General features: G+C 44.8%; 1 protein-coding gene across 5 annotated transcripts in view; it reads left to right on the forward strand.

Moving 5' to 3' along the window:
* Positions 1–20164, forward strand: part of LOC139416201 (ankyrin-2-like) — a 120943-nt gene that overhangs the window by 334 nt on the left and 100445 nt on the right. For 2 of the 5 annotated variants that reach the window (XM_071164589.1, XM_071164590.1), the window contains exon 1: positions 17360–17536. The exons of 1 other annotated variant lie outside the window; for it this stretch is intronic. In XM_071164589.1, the coding sequence (XP_071020690.1) occupies positions 17387–17536 (150 nt within the window). In that variant the 5' untranslated portion in view covers positions 17360–17386. Of the gene's footprint in view, positions 1–17359; positions 17537–20164 lie in introns of those variants that run through there. 2 more of the 5 variants (XM_071164592.1, XM_071164591.1) reach the window with 1 other exon arrangement.

Consider the following 20164-nt stretch of genomic DNA (forward strand, 5'->3'; position numbering starts at 1 on the left):
ATCCTGCCATCATCATCAACATCATCCAGGTATGAGGACGAATACCTATCTTCCACCATTCCCACCCAACTTACATATCCGAAACCAAGCTATGGCCAAGTCCACCCGGGTGTGAGGAGCCATCCTTCCGTTGCCATCTCTCCACTATGTCTCCTTTTAGATCCACCACCGCCTAGACCGTCACCTCCACTGCTTACCTGGTCATCTCACCCACCGTGACCACAATCAAGGAATGAGGAATACCCATTCTTCGGCTGCCATCTCTCTCTCTCTCTCTCTCTCTCTCGTTCTCTCTCTGCCACAACCCTTGCTACTAGCCTGGTCTCTTTCCCAACCAATAGCACCACGGACCATCAACATTTGCCACTTGAATCCACCCTAACCATCACTACCTTGCAATCCCCACTCCAGTAACACATTTGAGTCACCAGTTCCTGTCACCATTCATCATCCTCTGTCATCGTCATGTCACCTTCTCATCATTCATCAATCACTCCCCTGTCACAATGTCCCCCATGCTCCAACGGGACTCCAGGGTTGTCACCCTCCCCACATCCGTGCACAGAAAGGTGTTTGAAGCAAGCGTCCACCCACTTTGCCTATGGACAGGCATCCTCCCTGGGCATCCTCCTTTGACACCAGTCCCTATCTCCGTGTGCCTGTGCTGCAGTCTCCCGGTGCGGTGTCAGTGAGTTGCGCAGTACCTTTCGACCCTGTTCCCCAAGCTGATTTGAAGTATGGATGCGGTGTCTCATTCTACTGTATTTCATGTACTTCCCCTGATAGTAGTTGCACAGTTTGTGTACTGTATTGCACTGGTTCTGTATGTTGAGGTGATCCATGATCAATCCTGCCTGGGTGCCAGTCTGTTTCTCCGCTCTTCCTAATTCCTTATGGAACGGTCACATCAGGCTCGACCACGGCGTCGGAGGAGGAGGCAAAATGCACAAACAGATCTGGGAGCAGGCTGTGTTCAATGTGTGTTGACCAATCAAAGTGAGGTGCGTTCACGACCGCCAGTCTACATCTCTGTTCTCTAAGGGAGGGGCAGACGTGCAGGTGTGTGTGGTGTGTGTGGGGGGAGGAGGATAGGGCTATGTGGGGACTAATGTGTGCCAGTACATGGTGTGCTTACCGTATTGACTGGGACGTGCCGCACGTAGAGTGACACCCCCGGGTCCAGGTATAGACCGTGTGTGTGTGTGTGTGTGTGTGTGTGTGTGTGTGTGTGTGTGTTTGCTATTTTTCAGTTTCTTCCCAAGCACACAGTGTCCATAGACAGATGAATGTCTTGGCTGTTTCTTAGGAGATTGATGCCGCAGAATTGGAAAATCACTTTCTCACTTTCTCACGTTGCAATTCGTGACTTATTTTGAGCCTGTACTACCTTGGCCACTGCCACGGTGTGACGTTTGTGTGTTCATTGAAGCATCACTCAGTCCATATTTTGTGCCGTGTGTATTTTTTTCGGAGTGTGTGTGTGTGTGTGTGGTTGTTTTTCCATCTGTCCAATTGATAATGCCAACAGAATAGAAGAAGCAGCAACATTCATTGATAGGCTATCCACCCAGAATAGACTAGTCGGATTCAGATAACACACCTTACATGGCAAAACTAACCCCAAGGCTACTGTGTTCTAAATACTAAATACACCATTTTATCTGTGTTGTTTTTGTGTATTTGCCTGTCTCCCCTCTGTTGGCTACTGTTGTTATTGACTCCAGTCAGAGGAGATTATGAGTGGGATTATTGGTCTGCTCTCTCGTAGAGGAGGACTCTAGCTCTAATGGCCGATGTGGTGAACACTAGGGTCCTAAACACGTATCATAAATTAAATTTGGGGGTTGGGTAATGATCGGCAAGTGTTTGAAGCAAGCGTCCACCCACTTTGCCCAGATTCAAGTATTTTATCTCTAGCAAGCAATGCAAGCAAAACCGTTTGCCTCGTATCAGTCTCGGACCAGTTAGAAACGAAATCCACACTACTTTACCACTTAGTATGAAAGCAATGCATTGTGGGCCTTCATTCCAAGTCGTGCGCTCGTAGGGACATTGGAGCGGTTCAAATGGGCTGCTGGGGGAGACATGACATTCCTCCTCATCTGTAGTCTCCACCGTAATGTCCCTCTGTGGCAGGGTTATGTAACGTAAAACGCCGGGAGACACGCTCAAACCGCTGTCACGGTGTAGTACCAGCGACATGAAATGCCTTCGAAAAGTATTCACAACCCCTTTTAGTTACGTTGCAGCCAAATAACATGTCCATCGGCAATCTACACACAACACCCCATAATGACAATGCGAAAACAGGTTTTTAGACATTTTTGCAAATGTATAAAAAAAATGTAAAACAGAAATACCTTATTTACGTAAGACCCTTTCCTCTTTGAGACTATAAATTGAGCTCAGGTGCATCCTGTTTCCATTGATCATCCTTGAGATGTTCCTACAACTTGATTGGAGTCCACCTAAGGTAAATTCAGTTGATTGGTCATGATTTGGAAAGCCACACACCTGTCTGTATAAGGTCACCAAGACTCTTCTTAGAGCTGGCCGCCCGGCCAAACTGAGCAATCGGGGGAGAAGGGACTTTGGTCAACCAGAGACATTCAATCGGGTTCAAGTCCGAGCTCTGCCTGGGATGCTGCCAGGTTTCCTCCAGATGTGACGCTTGGCATTCAGGCCAAGTGCTCCATTTTGGTTTCATCAGACCAGAGAATATTGTTTCTAATGGTCTGAGAATATTTCTGTGCCTTTTGGTAAACCCCAAGCGAGCTGTAGCCAGGCAGAGGCTCTTTATGCGCCCAGTCATTCGCCCATACGACCCCATCCAGACCCAGATTGCTCCACAGTTGCCCCGGTGCCTTAGAGAGTTTGCAGATTAACTGCCGCTGTTGTTGTTGCATTTGTGTTCAGTGGCAGGACGGCAAAGAAACGAGATGCAGTATAATTCTCCTTCTTGGATGGAGATATGATCACTGGCAGATCAGTTATCCCCCTCTCTCCTCCTCCCCCACCTTTGGTGGAACATCCCATTCACTAGTGGTCCTATGTGTCTCAGTCGATAGAGAATGCCGCTTACAATGCCAATGGTCTTGGGTTCGATTCACACTGAGGCCAGCCATCGCCCAAAATAAAAGCACGCATTAAATAAGTCACTTTAGATAGAAGTGTCTGCTAAATTGCACATACTGTATTATAATAATTGATTATGTATTTATGGTGACCGTGAGAGGTGAATGTGAGGTAAATGTCACTATTAAATCAAATCTACTACTTTGAGTCGTCTACCATTACATTATGAGTTCATTGTTGACCAGGCTCTGTACTGTAGTAACCAGGATTTATTTTTACTGACTACAGTAGAGGCATTACGTCCGACAGTGGCCTACCACATTATGCAGTACAGTATGAAGAACCGATCAATGCTCCTGTGGCTGTGTTGTGTCAGAGTGGCGATGGAGAGGAGGAGCAGAGGAGAGGAGCAACAGGAGAGCAGTAGGCAGCAGGTGTCTCCCTGCACTGCGGACACTGGTCAACTCTCTCTCCCTATATCCCCTCGCCCTCTCTCTTTCTCTCTCTCTCTCTCTCTTTCTCATTCTCTCTCTCTCTTTCTCTCTCTCTCTCTCTCTCTCTCTCTCTCTCTTCTCTCTCTCTCTCTCTCTCTCTTTCTCATTTTCTCTCGCTCTCCCTATATCCTCTCTCCTTCTCTCTCTCTCTCTCTCTTTCTCTCTCTCTCGCTCTCTTTCTCGTTCTCTCTCTCTCTCTTTTTCTCTCCCTCCTTCTATCCCTCTCCCTACATAAACTGGTGTCCGTCAGGGAAATGACTGACTTCGTGCATCACTAGCCTCTAAGCAGACGTTCTCCTCTCAGTATAATATCCTAATAGAGATTCTTGTCGTCCTCGTCTGTGTTACCAAATAGCACAAAGAACAGATGTTGTCATTGTGAGAGCCATGGCAATCATTTCATTAATTCAACTTTGTGTCCAGACTCAACTACTGGTTTGGAGATCAGAGTGTGTGTGTGTGTGTGTGTGTGTGTGTGTGTGTGTGTGTGTGTGTGTGTGTGTGTGTGTGTGTGTGTGTGTGTGTGTGTGTGTGTGTGTGTGTGTGTGTGCTTGTACGTGCGTGTGTTTGCGTATGCCCGTAACACTCCTCCATCTCATCAATGGCCTGTGCTGGCAGCAGAGTATCAAACCCAGTCCTCTCTCTCTCTCTCTCTCTCTCTCTGTCTGGTGCTGGGCAGGAGATCATTTGTGTTGTAATTCTATCACAAGAGCGATTCACCAGCGTTAACACTACCCTGTCCAAGAGAGGGAAGGAGAAGATCGATTCAGTGGGAAAACGTCCCGTGTCTCCCACCAGGAGGCCCGGTCCTCGCCCATCATGCCAGTGTAGCTCTGTAGCGTCCAATATGTGTTGGTGATGTATTACCACTGTCCTGTGGCAAAGGAAAATGATAGGAAGCTCTGGTTCTACCTGCAACTACGAAGGGTTCTTCAAAAGGGTTCTCCTATTGGGACAGCCAAAGAACCCTTTTAGGTTCTAGATTGCACCTTGTGAAAGCTGTGCGGATGAATAATTGCTGCCACATACAGCCGATACAGTAACGCACACGTACCAACTTAGTACACACACACATAGAGACACACACACACACACACACACACACACATCCGTGCGCATGCATACTGGGGCATGCAGACTGGCACACACACTGGCACATACACACACACACACCGTCTATCCATATTACCTGCAGTATGTTACGTAATAATCATGATATTGGCACAGGTTACAGAGTGCCTCAGTCCGTTCTCACCAGCCTTGAGAAAATGCGGGCTCCCTGCACTGCGGAGTATTACTTTGTGGAATCCAAAAACGCTGCTTAAATATTGTCAGCGTCAGACAATCGATCTCTGTGTTCTGAATAGCTTGTTCCTCACCACAGACGTTACCTTCACACCTCTTCTCTAAAGATTTTCTCATGCTACCCGAATCACACGTTGTCTTCTTATGCTTTGTTCCCCGTCCTGGTAAATATAATTGAGCCGAGTTATGGAGCTGTTTAGGAGTTGCGAAGTGAAATGGATAGATTGATGTGTGTGTGTGTATCCTAAGGATAGACATGTAGTGTTACTTGTGTAATCTGCCCCTTGGACCCCTGGGCAGTTCAATACTAATCTCTTCGCTTTGTCTGTTCGATGGTCTTTTGTGTCCGTTATATTCTGCATAGTGCTTCTCAGAGCTGATCTCTGTACGGCAATGTGCTGGAGTGACGGAGGTACACAGATCTGGAGTTCTACTGTCAATTCCAGTACATGTATGTTGCTGTGCGTTATTACATACAGGAATGTGTATCGTAGCACACCCACGTACAGAAGTGTAGGTTATCGCTGAAGGAAGAGGTAGGATATGTAGGCTTGTACAAGACTAAGGCTCGACAGAGGTTGGGCTGAAATGGCCAGAGCTGCTAGAGCGAGAGAATATATCATATAATTCAGAGGGTGGTATTTGAGCTGGATACCAGGCAGGTGTTGACCTGCCTGCATGTGGGTGTGTGTGAGTCACAGGAGAGATACACCTGTTGTCTACCACAGTACATTATCCTGCTCCAGTATTCCTCCTGTCTCTATTTGCTGGCGGTCATGATGGTGTTAGTACTGACCTATAGTTTCTGTGAAGAGTGCTGACCTATAGTTTCGTCTCTCCCGAGCCCGTACGGGAGTTGTAGCGATGAGACAAGATAGTAGCTACTAACAATTGGATTGGGGGTAAAAAAAAAATGTAAACACATTTTTTTTGTCTGGATGTATTTTGTGTGGTGGACCATTCTTGGTACTGTACACATGGGAAACTGTTGACTGTGAAACACCCAGCAGCGTTGCAGTTCTTGACACAAACCGGTGCGCCTGTTCAAAGGTACCTAAATCTTTTGTCTTGCCCATTCACCCTCTGAATGGCACACACACACAATCCATGTCTCAATTGTCTCAAGGCGTAAAAATCCTCCTCTAAACCTGTCCCCTCCACTTCATCTACACTGATTGAAGTGGATTTTTAACAAGCGACATCAATAAGGGATCATAGCTTTCACCTGGATTCACCTGGTCAGTCTGTGTCATGTTTTGTATACTCAGTGTATTTACAAGCCTGTAGAACACGCAAACAATCATCAAGATACTTCAAGTTGGTCTGCATTGCTTCAATAACATCTTAACTAACAATGGGGAACAGCTGTGAGTGGAATAACAAGCTCTGAACACGGTTTCATTGTAAATTGATAACTTTATTTGTGCATGCTCGGATAGACTTTCCCAAAGAGTCGCCCTTATAAAATACCCCCCCCCCCCCCCCCCACACACACACACACACAAACCCCCTAACAGCAACTTTCATTTCCGATTGGTTCAGAGATGCACCAACGTGCACATGTTGCATTTGCATTACAATATTTATTTGGCACAGAGTATCCTATCCATTTGATCTGCTTCTCTGCAGCGAGACTCCTTTCTGAAACAATTTAGGGCGAATTGTTTATGCCGAATGATCTAGACCACACTCTCTCTCTCTACTCTCTCCCTCTCACCATCCTGCCCTCTCCTCCCTCCTCCATTTCAGCTCCTGTAGATTAGTACGTGTGGATCTACCGTGTGTAGTACAAAGTGTCCCGGCCTGCATTGCAAGTGTTGTACAGCATGCTTGCTATAAGTAGGCTGAACATCTGCTATCTGTCTGAACTAGTGGACTGTGCTGTTACATTTGTTTTGAATTTGTTTGGCAGCCTAAATAAAATGATTAATGTGTATTTGGTGAGTTTTAAATACGGTAATAGTTATCTGTATTGTCATCACTGTGCATTGTCAAATTGTACGAAAAACAAATGATACAAATCGAGAATGTATGCCCTATCTAGCGGTCGTAGTAATCTGACGTTTCCTTTTTCACAGTCAGTTTTCTGTCTAGATGGGGTATTATCGCTGAGGAGACTAGTTTATGGCTGTACTGTATCCCCTGTTTGGCACTAAACTGGGATTGGAGAAATCCAGGATTACAGTCTAATCTCATTGCCATGCTACTATGTAAAACGGTAGCTCGGGGCCAGTCAAATAACCATGGTAACCCAAAGGGAATCACGTTGGGATGTCACAGACGAAGATGAACGAAAGATAAACGTATTGCATTTTTGAAATCATGATCTGAATCCGAACTTGAGTCTTCTACAGAGTGGACATGAATTCATTTGAAATGACAACAATGCAACACTCGCCACCATTTTGGCACGCCTCGTTACATTCTAGCTCATTTAGTTGAGTGTAAGGATCTTCCGAAGGAGCTTAACTACCAAATATTCCTCCAGTACACCCTCCCCATTTAGTGTCAGCTCCAACTAAACCACCATTACAGATCCCTTTGCCAGATGTGAGTCTGTGGCAAATTGGTTCATCTCACTCCATTGGTCACATGGGCTACATACAGTACCAAATGCGGTTCCTCTGGATGTTAGAAGGGCATAACTTAAAAGTGTGTCAGTACTTTGGGATTCCCAATTCGCCAGGGAAGTCCTTCCCTGTTTCTGTGCAAAGCAGTCTACTTTCCGTCAGCATTGTGGAGAGAAAGAGAGCCTATCAATAATTAAATGTAGGGAGGGATGGCGAGAGAGCCTAGAGAGAAATGTGAGGGGGTTGTTAATTGGAATTTTACTGCCAGGGTCCAAACTGTAGCTTTCGAGCCACAGGTAGAGTGAGCTAGCTCTGAAATGTGTGATATTGGCGCTTGCTGCTTCTCCCAACCAGCAGAATATCAATGTGTTCAGATGAGTCATCGGTTTATCTTTGTCCATTTAGAATCACTGAATATTTATGTTTCTACAAGCGTTCATCCATACCACCCATCTGTGCAAGAACATCGGTACTTACAACAAAGTCTCCACTTGGTCCCCCTGACGGTTTGTGAAGTTCTACAGTAGGTTACTGCTATGTGGGCGTCCGGACAGTTGTTTCCAGCTAGGTTCAGCATCTCAACACACCCTGTAGTCTGTTCTAGTGCCTCTCCAGTTTCCATGTGTGTTGGGTTGGTAAAGTGTTGTGATCAACTGTGTGCCCGAGATATCAGTTGAGATTAGAGTCTCACCAATTAAAGTCACCAATTGCTTTAGTGTCTGTGTAATTATTCCCTTGCTGGTCCCAGTCCAGGTCCTAGGGCTGTTTTTGGGACAAACACCGGGTCCCTGTCAATACTATTGGTCCACACACCAGGGACATCATCACACGGTTGGACAGCACACTGTGTTTAGCTTCAGAGACCTTGGGTCGGAAGGAAGGGTAGCTCTTGTGGGGGGATTCGGGAAGTGAGGTGTGTTCAGGTGAAGGAGATGCAGACTTCATGGCTGACGGTTGATTGTAAGTGATTTTTCCTCCGTGTTTAAGTACTCTTCCTCATTGACGATTTTATGATGAGTGATTGGGTCTCACATTTTTTTTGGTCTGGAAAATCCTTTGAGTTTTGTTTGGACTGAATTGGGTATTTGAGGCGTTGGGTTCAGCACATTTAATGCATATCAGGGTTAGCCTGAATCAGTTTCCTTTGCCCATCTCCCTGGCTCCCTGGTTGACCCTGGTTGTAGAGACTTCGCTGCCCCAGTTTATTTCTGGAAGAATTATTCACAGTTGGAGCAGCTGAAGGACAACCTCACAGAGAGCCTGTGGCCTTTCAAACTCTCTCCGTCTGTCTCCTCTCTCTCCCTTCTATCTTTTTTATTTTTGGGGGTGGATGTAGTACTGCTGGATTCTGCATTTTACATGAGAGGTTCCAGGAGTACTGTGCTGAATGTGATACAGAGAGATGAACAGAGAGATAGAGGGGGAGGCACACTTGAATTATGCCAGTTTCTGAAATCTCTCTGAGGTATCCTATCTTCACAAATGTAGCTTTCCGCCTCATCGCTGTGTTAGTCATATCCTGGTGTTACTTTTGTCTGTCCTCTGAGAGTTAAAACCGTTCCTCCAGTTCTTTCTCTCTTTGTACCAGGGTTTGAAACCGGTTCAGGAAACAGAACCGCAAAAACAGGAAAATAACTAAATTTTTCGAGGAACAGAATCAGAAACGGGAACAAAAGTGATCTATACTGTTCCGGAACAGAACTGTTATTTTAAAAGCACGGGAACCGGTTAATAACGTTATTTTACGTTCTGGGCATTTTCTTTTCTTCACAAAAAAGTGCAAAAAGGCACCTATGCCAAAGCCCTCACTCTGTCACTCAGAAACATATTCCTGTGTCTACTTGCCAGCTGAAAATCTCTTCCTGTGTGTGCGTGTGTAGGCAACGTGCCCCTCTAGCTCAGAATCTTAGACTTCTGTACCCTACTGATGTTACAAGTGTGATTCCGAAATTAGGGAAGGATTTTTAATTCGAGAAGAACGGATTCACTTTTTCAGTGCTAGTTATGGATAATATAGTTATCACGTTTCACATTGGATTTATTAACTACAAAAATGTAAGTGTTCTTCATTCTGGTGCTGCTCTGCACACACAAGCATGTTTGCTAGCTAGCTTACGCAGCTCTGGTCCAACTCTCTGAAGTTCAAAGACATTCAAAGTTCCGCTATAGAAGCCACTCCTCCATATGTATAATTCTGTGGGTCTAATTCAGGAAATTCATGTCATAACAAGATGCCCAAGCCTTCTCCTCTACCCTCATGCTCTCTCTCACCACCCACAAAATGTCACGTCTCGTGCCCCAAACTTGGTTGTCCGTCGCGCATGTAAACAACTATAGCCTAGGCAGCCAATAACGTCGATGCCTAGGCTAAAACAACTATAGCTTGCCTGCTCCATCCGCACTGATTGGAGAAGTAATTTAATGTTGAGCTAATCTTTATTTTTTTTATTTGACCTTTATTTTACTAGGCAAGTCAGTTAAGAGCAAATTCTTATTTTCAATGACAGCCTAGGAACAGTGGGTTAACTGCCTTGTTCAGGGGCAGAACGACAGATTTTGTACCTTGGGGATTCAATCTTGCAACCATTTGGTTACTAGTCCAACGCTCTAACCACTAGGCTACGCTTGCCGCCCCAATCTGAAATCTGTTTCAGAGTTTTGAAAAGGAACAGAAAGGAACGATATGAACCTGTACTTTTTTGTGGCTTCAAACCGGTTCAGAACTTTTATTTTGCTGGTCGGAACAGTGGAACGGAACAAAAAAAAAAAGATGGTTCTGTTCAGAACGAAACGATTGGAAAATCATTTGGTTTTGTAATGTCAAAGCCTTTTGAACCGATACGAGGGAACTGTGACAAAAAATGGGCGAATGGCTCATCTGGTGCGGCTCTGTCGCCATAATCCATAGAGATGAAAGGGAATGCATACATTAGATAGGCTTGTTAGAGATCGTCTTGTGTGATGTAGACAGACTGGCTATTGACATTAGCATCGGCCAGCCATATTGGCTACTACTCTTCTCTGGCCTAATTCTCCCTCGTTCTTGTATATTTGTTTTGCATGAGTGTTTTGGCGGTCAACTGATGGTGAAGCTATGGTCAAAGCCAGATGAGTGACCGTAGATGAACGTCTGGGCTGGGCAAGTCTGGTGTAGCCAGGCTGTCGCACAGTGGGGGTTTGGATAGTTGAAAGGGTTCTCGGTGAAGGGGGATGGGTTGGTTGAGCCGCTGAACCAAATCGACCCTAAATCCCCAACATCTGGCCCAGCCTCTGGCCATTCAGAATGGCTACGATCTGGGCACCATGGTTACGGCAGTACAAGACGTTAAACCATATACTGTATGGCACTGTGCACTTCAACACGTTGCCTAGACTAGATCACTCCAGGCAACACTGTAGGTCTGTTGTCAATCTTTGTGTTAGAAACACATAACATGTCATTTGAGCATTTCCAATAGAAATGGCACTTATCAAAGATGCAGTGTATCTAAGGTTTTATGGTTTTAGAGGAAAAATGTCCTCGCATCAACTGAGCAACAAGAACGCCTGTGTTTCCATGGCAACATGGACCACCGATTTCTCTTATTCATTTGATTTTCATAGTCTTTTGCAATTACATTACCCTATAAAGTAGGGAAGCCTGATTTGGATTTTTGATCCCAGGGCAGGGAAGTGAATATGTACAGTAGTAGACAAAAGTTTGGACACCCCTACTCATTCAAGGGCTTTTCTTTATTTTTACTATTTTCTCCATTGTAGAATAATAGTGAAGACATCAAAACTATGAAATAACACATATGTACATCATGTAGTAACCAAAAAGTTTAAATCAAATCAAAATATATGTTATATTTGAGATTCTTCAAAGTAGCCACTCTTTGCCTTGATGACAGCTTTGCACACTCTTGGCATTCTCTCAACCAGCTTCATGAGATAGTCATCTGGAATGCATTTCAATTAACATGTGTGCCTTGTTAAAGTTAATTTGTGGAATTTCTTTGAGCCAATCAGTTGTGTTGTGACAAGGTAGGGCTGGTATACAGAAGATAGTTAGGGGTGGTAGGGGCAGTAGGTATCCTAGTGGTTAGAGTGTTGGTCTAGTAACCAGAAGGTTGCAAGATCGAATCCCCGAGCTGACAAGGTAAAAATCTGTCGTTCTGCCCCTGAACAAGGCAGTTAACCCACTGTTCCTAAGCCGTAAGAATTTGTTCTTAACTGATTTGCCTAGTAAAATAAATAGCCTTATTTGGTAAAATACCAAGTCCGTATTATGGCAAGAACAGCTCAAATAAGCAAAGTGAAATGACAGTCCATCATTACTTTAAGACATGTAGGTCAGTCAATCAGGAAAATGTTATGAAAGTTTCTTCAAGTGCAGTTGCAAAAACCATCATTATGATGAAACTGGCTCTCATGAGGACCGCAACAGGAAAGGAAGACCGTTACAGGAAAGGAAGACGCAGAGTCCCCTCTGCTGCAGAGGATAAGTTCATTAGAATTACCTGCCTCAGAAATTGCAGCCCAAATAAATGCTTCACAGAGTTCAAGTAACAAACACATCTCAACATCAACTGTTCAGAGGAGACTGTGTGAATCAGGCCTTCATGGTCGTATTGCTGCAAAGAAACCACTACTAAAGGACAACAATAAGAAGCAGGGACTTGCTGGGGCCAAGCAACACGAGCAATGGACATCCGTCCGGTGGAAATCTGTCCATTGGTCTGATGAGTCCAAATTTGCTGCCGTGTCTTTGTGAGATACAGAGTATGCAGACGGATGATCTGCGCATGTGTAGTTTCCACCGTGAAGCATGGAGGAGGAGGGGTGATGGTGTGGGGGTGCTTTGATGGTGACATTATCTGTGATTTATTTAGAATTCAAGGTACACTTAACCAGCATGGCTACCACAGCATTCTGGAGTGATACGCCATCGCATCTGGTTTGCGCCTAGTGGGACTATCATTTGTTTTTCAACAGGACAATGACCCATTACACCTCCAGGCTGCGTAAGGGCTATTTTACCAAGAAAGAAAGTGATGGTGTGCTTCATCAGATGACCTGGCCTCCAAAATCACCTGACCTCAACCCAATTGAGATGGTTTGGGATGAGTTGGACTGCAGAGTGAAGGAAAAACAACCAACAAGTTCTCAGCATATATGGGAACTCCAAGCATTCCAGGTGAAGCTTCTTGAGAGAATGCCAATAATGTGCAAAGCTTTCATCAAGGCATAGGGTGGCTACTTTGAATAATCTAAAATATATTTTGATTTAACACTTTTTTGGTTACTACATGATTCCATATGTGTTATTTCATAGTTTTGATGTCTTCACTAATATTCTCCAATGTAGATAATAGTAAAATAAAGAAAACCCTTGAATGAGTAGGTGTGTCCAAACTTTTGCCTGGTACTGTATGTCAAGTGTGTCTAAGTGGTACTTATTGATACACAGCCATGTGGAAACATACCACATACAACATGTTGAATACCGTATTACATCAGTGTCCTCCACAGGGCATCAGAGTGCACTACTCCACACTGTGCAGCATCTCCCGTTTGACAAGCAGTTTGGCATGTGAATGAGAATCCTAATTGCGTTCATCTTGCCCATCCCCTTCTAGCTAAATTGGAAGAGGCCCCTTTTCCCGAGCTAGCCCACCCCAACCACATCCACCCATCTGCTAATGCGACTCTAATTGGGTGATAAGATTTTTGGTCAGAGTGCAACCCCTAGCCCAGAGCCCTACGCCCCTATTTTTAACAAGTTTTCTCCTCGTCTCTGTTGGTCAAATCAAATCAAATGTTATTTGTCATATGCTTACTTACAAGCCCTTAACCAACAATGCAGTTTTAAGATAAATACCCCCCCAAAATAAATAGAAGTAACAAATAATTAAAGAGCAGCAGTAAAATAACAATAGTGAGGCTATATACAGGGGGTACCGGTACAGAGTCAGTGTGCGGGGGCACCGGTTAGTGGAGGTAATTGAGGTAGTATGTACATGTAGGTAGAGTTATTAAAGTGACTATGCATAGATAATAACAGAGAGTAGCAGCATTATAAAAGGGGTAGGGGCAATGCAAATAGTCTCGGTAGCCATTTTATTAGATGTTCAAGAGTCTTATGGCTTGGGGGTAGAAGCTGTTTAGAAGCCTCTTGGACCTAGACTTGGGTCTCCGATACCACTTTCTGTGCGGTAGCAGAGAGAACAGTCTATGACTAGGGTGGCGGAAGTCTTTGACAATTTTTAAGGCCTTCTTCTGACACCACCTGGTATAGAGGTCCTGGGTGGCAGGAAGCTTAGCCCCAGTGATGTCTTAGTCCGTACGCACTACCCTCTGTAGTGACTTGCGGTCGGAGGCCGAGCAGTTGCCATACCAGGTAGTGATGAAACCCTTCAGGATGCTCTCGATGGTGTAGCTTTAGAACCTTTTGAGGATCTGAAGACCCATGCCAAATATTTTCAGTCTCCTGAGGGGGAATAAGTTTTGTCTTGCCCTCTTCACGACTGTCTTCTTGTGCTTGGACCATGATTGTTTGTTGGTGATGTGGACACCAAGGAACTTGAAGCTCTCAACCTGCTCCACTAAAGCTCCGTCGATGAGAATGGGGACGTGCTTAGTCCTCCTGTTCCTGTAGTCCACAATCATCTCCTTTGTTTTGATCACGTTGAGGGAGAGGTTTTTGTTCTGGCACCACATGGCCAGCTCTCTGACCTCCTCCCTATAGGCTGTGTCATCGTTGTCGGTGATCAGGCCTACCACTATTGTGTCATTGGCAAACTTAATGATGGTGTTGGAGTCGTGCCTGGCCATGCAGTCATGAGTGAACAGGGAGTACAGGAGGAGACTGAGCACGCACCCCTGAGGGGCTCCAGTGTTGAGGATCAGCGTGGCAGATGTGTTGTTACCTACCCTTACCACCTGGGGGCGACCCGTCCGGAAGTCCAGGATCCAGTTGCAGAGGGAGGTGTTTAGTCCCAGGGTCCTTAATTAGTGATGAGCTTTAAGGGCACTATAGTGTTGAACAATGAGCTGTAGTCAATGAATAGCATTCTCACATAGGTGTTCCTTTTGTCCAGGTGGGAAAGGGCAGTGTGGAGTGCAATAGAGATTGCATCATCTGTGGATCTGTTGGGGCGGTAATGCAAATTGTAGTGTGTCTAGGTTTTTTGGGATAATGGTGTTAATGTGAGCCATGACCAGGCTTTCAAAGCAATTCATGGCTACAGACGTGAGTGCTACGGTCGGTAGTAATTTAGGAAGGTTACCTTAGTGTTCTTGGGCACATGGTGGTTTGCTTGAAACATGTTGGTATTACAGATTCAGACAGGGAGAGGTTGAAAATGTCAGTAAAGACACTTGCCAATTGGTCAGCGCATGCTCGGAGTCCACGTCCTGGTAAGCCCGCCGGCCTTGTGAATGTTGACCTGTTTAAAGGTCTTACTCACATTGGCTGCGGAGAGCATGATCACACAGCTGATGCTCTCATGCATGTTTCAGTGTTACTTGTTACTTATCAGCCATCGTTGCCATCGTATCAGCCATCGTTGCCATTAATGCTCGTTAGTGCTAGTTTGACCACCAGAGGGCATTTTTGAGAAGCATTTGACTTTTTTAACATTGGCTGTACTAGAAAATATAAAACCTTTTTTTTGTAAGGACAGGGTATACCGGATTGATTTTAAGAAATGTAGCTTAATTTGATTAATATTATGATGTTTCTCTTCCAAGAAAAACGAAACCACGGCATTGTACAACATTTACAACAGTACTAAACAATACTAAAAGCAAAATAATCCTAACCTTTCAACACCATAATTGTAGTCTAACCAACACCCAAACAAATATTCAGTGAAAATAAAACTCATTTATTTATCAAGACCAGTCAAGACAAATGAAGTTTGATTTGATTTGACCACAGATTTAAGCTGATTGTTGTCTGCACCGCCCACAGGATTACATCTCAGCTGTAGTACTGAGGGAAATTGAAACAAAATATCCTTTAGATGGAGGCACCAGTGGTGGAATTGGATGGGTTGGGAATTAGGGGGTTGGGGTGGGGGTTGATATTGAGTAGTGGGAGGGGTTAAACATGGTAGGAAGTGATTGGGTTAGTGGGGGAGTGGGGGAAGGGGTTGTTTAGTTGCTATCGCTTGTGATGCTTGTGCTTAGGGGCGGGGTCTGGATCTCTGATACACCATATTAACATTGCTTCCCATTGGGCAAACTAAGATAATGTGTTTGTTGGCAGATAATACAAGCATTAAGAACACAATGGAAGGAGACATGAGTAAATTACATGGAGGATAAGGTTAATAGGGCCAATTCATTGTTATTCGATTATACTTGCCTTTTTTAATGGAAGGTCTCGTCTCCACATTATTTGTGTCTGGTCTATAGTGATGGATCTAACCTATCGTCAAGTGTGTGTGATGGGGTTGTGTGTGTGTGTGAGGGGTTGGGAGAAGGCTTAGAGAGGGATATTAATGGTCCGATCATGTAAATGTTTTATAGACGATGGGGGTGACTCTGCAGAAATAGACTTTGAAGAAGCTCTGAAGGAGTCTGTACTTCTGGTTTGAGTAACTCATTTGTATGGCTCGTTAACGCTCTCTGCAGTTGGATGCTTCTCCTCAGTTAGTTGGAAGTGGTTGAAACAATTTAATTGCCCTCTCTTCACACGTTTACACAATAAGCCTCCAGACTTTTGAGTCTGATAATTGCCCTGCAGTAAAAGGTCTGAAATTGCTTCATTTTTTTTGTTAATTTATTCTTAGAGAATAGTTTACCATGGTTGTGTGGTTCTTTACAATGAAGTGTGTTTACTCCCTGCATGGGCTAACATATTCCAGTGAATGAGAAATATTTGGCCAACATTTTGAAACAGGGTGGGCATTGTTAGTACCGTCACAATGCCAAGTCACATGTTCAGACCAGAGAGAACGGGCACATTTACCTCACATTTACAGAACACATACAGGATCACTGACACACACACACACACACACACACACACACACACACACACACACACACACACACACACACACACACACATGAATCTTGAAATACAGCTGAGTAGCATCTCATAAGCTCACAAAAGATCTGACAAACACCTAGTTAGGCCTCTCTCAGCTGAGATCAATCACTATGGTGGATCTGGGGGTGAATGAATTACAAATCCTGAACCCTGAGAGCGAGATCAATTCAATAAAAAGATCTGGCTCTGCCTTTAATTTGCCGCCCAGCTTCACCCAATCAATAATCAGTGCTGTAGGCTTCACTGTGACACACAGAGGAAAAGATTCACACAACACAATACATTTAAATAGCTATTGTGTGACTGCTGAAGTTCATACTAGCTCTCCGACTGGAGAAGTTGAGAGTTATAACCTTTCCCCACTCCCCTTCATGACATCAGGTTAAGTCAGCACCACGCACTAAGTCATGGTCACCCTCAGCGTGATAACAGCCCTCATCGCCAGGGGTAACCCTGCCTCTGACCTCCATGAGAGGGCATTCCAGAGCAACCAGGGGGCTACTGTACCTCCCCCACCCCCTCATCTGTTTTGGCACGCCACCCTCCCGCCGGTCGGTCGGACCACCCTCGTTCCCATGCATATCTAGGCTGGTGGGTGTAAATATAGCTGGAATTAGCAATGGGCCAGTGTTAGCGCTTAGTGTGCTCCTAGAGGGGGACAAGGAAAGCTGGCGAGGCTGACAGGCAGAGTGGGTTTGCTGGGCAAAAGGTAGCATCTTAGCCCACCTGTGGATGTAGCCTCTAGCTGTTAGCGCTCTAGGGGTGGATGGGGGAAAAAAGATACAAGGACTGGATTTTTCTTGTGGATTTACTAGAGCAACTTTACCTGCTTTTGTCGGTTTGTTTACATTTGATGACGCCTGGCTTCGCAGACACTGGGATTGTGACTAGCGGTTGCCATGGGCAACGCAGCAATGTGTAAGGTGTGTGAGGCTGAAAAGGGTTTGAAAGCCAATGGGAGTCAACCCAAGATGGACCACATTCTACCAGAGTCAGACTACTACTGCTTTGAACAACATCCTGAGCCTGAGCCAGAACCCCAAATACTGGTAAGACTTGGGGCATAACATAGGCATAACATTTCTGAGGTGTGTTAGAAGAATTATGTGAAATTCCATGCCACTCCTGCCTTGGGTCTCCAGTCTCTTGCTTATTTTATTTGTACTGTAGCTCTTGTATCTTTTTCCCACCTCGGGAAAAACTCATTGACTAACCTTTTTATAGTAATATTCTCCCCTCCATTACACTGATGCGGGGAATAGTGTGGTGTACTTGTTTACAGTGTTTACAGTTTACAGCATATTGAAAGTACTCACCAAAGAAGAAAACAGTTATTTCAACTCACCTTCCCCCAGGGGGGGAACAAATCTGCCCAATCCTGCTATGCTCAAAGGCTTTGCCACATCAAAGAGGTGTGGACCGAGTTGCCGACAGCGAAGCAAACCAAGCGATGGGATACAAAAATAAAGCCAGTCGAGTGCCAGGTCAGATACGTCTAGGCAGCTGTGTCATACAGAGTGGTGTGAGAGAGTGGTACCATAGCGATCTGTAATTGGACAGAGCTGCCTGTGAGGACGTTGTGACTCAGATGACCTAGCGACCTCTGGGTAAGAGAGGATGAAGCTGTGAGAGAGGAAAAACATAATTATGAAAGGGGGATATCGACCCCCCCCCCCCCCCCCCGCCATGTTTTCTGACTCAGCACTATTTTCTTCAAAACAATTATAGTGTGTGAAAGGTGCGTGAAAGCAGGATAAATAAATTGCTTTGGAGAATGTGAGAATTAATTGTGTCCAGTATGTAATTAAGGGTAAATAGGAGGATTGTGGGTGAGAGGGAGGGAGAGAGAGAGCGCTATTTGTGCTAAAGGTATGCGAAACTGCTAAAGGCAGTTCTTAATGTACAATTTATTTGTTTGTGAGCCTTGCATTTTATTGTGAGACCTAGTATTTCCATAATTGATATTGATTTCCATCCCTCCCTACAGTACAGTATAATGTACTGCTCTGTGCTAGCTGCAGTTGTGTTGTGTTCAATGTCCCACTCATTTCCAGAGCAATGACCAGTACGTTCCAATTCCCCTGGATTGTCTCCTCCTATCACCTCACATCACACTCCACACTCATACCATGCCTGCTGAGATCAAGGACATGATGTGACTTAGAGGAGTACTGTAAGAGTTAGGGGTGTGCCCTAAGTTGACAGTTGATAGTCGGATCGGATGATACTCGTAATTGGAATAGACAGAAGTGTTTTAATATGCCTAAATAGATGTTGGCAAAATAAACTATATACACAAAAGTATGTGGACACCCCTTCCAATTAGTGGATTCATCTATTTCAGCCACACCCGTTGCTGAATGGTGTATAAAATCGAGCACACAGCCATGTGATCTCCATAGACACACAGCCATGTGATCTCCATTCTTCAGTCCGACGGATAAATCTGGGTTTGGCGGATGCCAGGAGAACGCTACCTGCCCCAATGCATTGTGTCTGTGTCTGTGTGTCCTCAACTTGCAGTGGGCAGTTTGCTGTCACTCACTCAGAATGCACATTAGCATTTCATATTTTGCCCTACCCTTGCCACACCTGCTGGATATAATGCACATTGATAGCTTGATAGCAAACATCCTCGACATGTGATTTATTATAGTAGCAGGCAGTAGCAATCTAAATGATCAGACTGAAAACATGCGAGGAAAAGTGAACGGGTGAAATTAGGAGAAATAAAGCTTCACGCTATCCAATCAGAGCAACAGGATCAATGTACAGCCCACCATTGTTCTTTACAGACAGGCAAACTAGCCAGTTGAGGTATTTAGACAGCTCACATGACTGACTGACCGTATGGTTTAGAAACTCTGTCACTGACTGACATGAGAAAGATGCCTGGATCATAATTGTATCCAGAAAATTGCCCATATCCATTACGATACTTGTTTTGACCGACTACTCGTCACAACCCTCGTAAGAGTGTAGCCTGGCGTATTTGTGCAAGTTTGTGTATAGTACGCACATTGTGTGTGTTTTATCAGGGGCCCTAATCTCCAGAGGGCCCAGTTATCATCCCCTGGTGCCACTTTCATTAGTGGCCATTTTTAATGCTGCATTGGAATACAAATTAATTTTAAACGTCCAGAAAGACAGTGATGTGTGTGTAGTATGTCTGTGTTTGGCATGTGTGAGTGTGTGTTTGTACTCCTTCAGAGTGTTCCTGTTATAGTTAACCACGCTGACAGCTAAAGGTCTGCTCTCTCGCAGGACGCCTACTGTTTTTGAGAACATAGACTATTTTAAACAGTGGCTGGTGTTAGCTAAGAGCAGGGTCGTGTTGCTAGCGCATGCCAGATCTTACAATGCCTGGATAGGTATTTTATGTGTCAGCTAACCACATCATATGTTATAAAGCAATCTGGTGCCCGACGGCACAGTTGATGACATGGCACGCAACCATTGGTTGATGCATGCAACGCCAGAGCAGGGGGACACAACCTATGCCTTCAACTTGACCCCTGACAGTTAGCTAGTTGTTAGTTAGTTGCAAGTTCAAATCCCCGAGCTGACAAGGTACAAATCTGTCGTTCTGCCCCTGAACATGCAGTTAACCCACCGTTCCTAGGCCGTCATTGTAAATAAGAATTTGTTCTTAACTGACTTGCCTAGTTAAATAAAGG

The sequence above is a fragment of the Oncorhynchus clarkii genome, chromosome 9, assembly GCF_045791955.1.
Source record: "Oncorhynchus clarkii lewisi isolate Uvic-CL-2024 chromosome 9, UVic_Ocla_1.0, whole genome shotgun sequence".
Taxonomy (NCBI): Eukaryota; Metazoa; Chordata; class Actinopteri; order Salmoniformes; family Salmonidae; genus Oncorhynchus; species Oncorhynchus clarkii.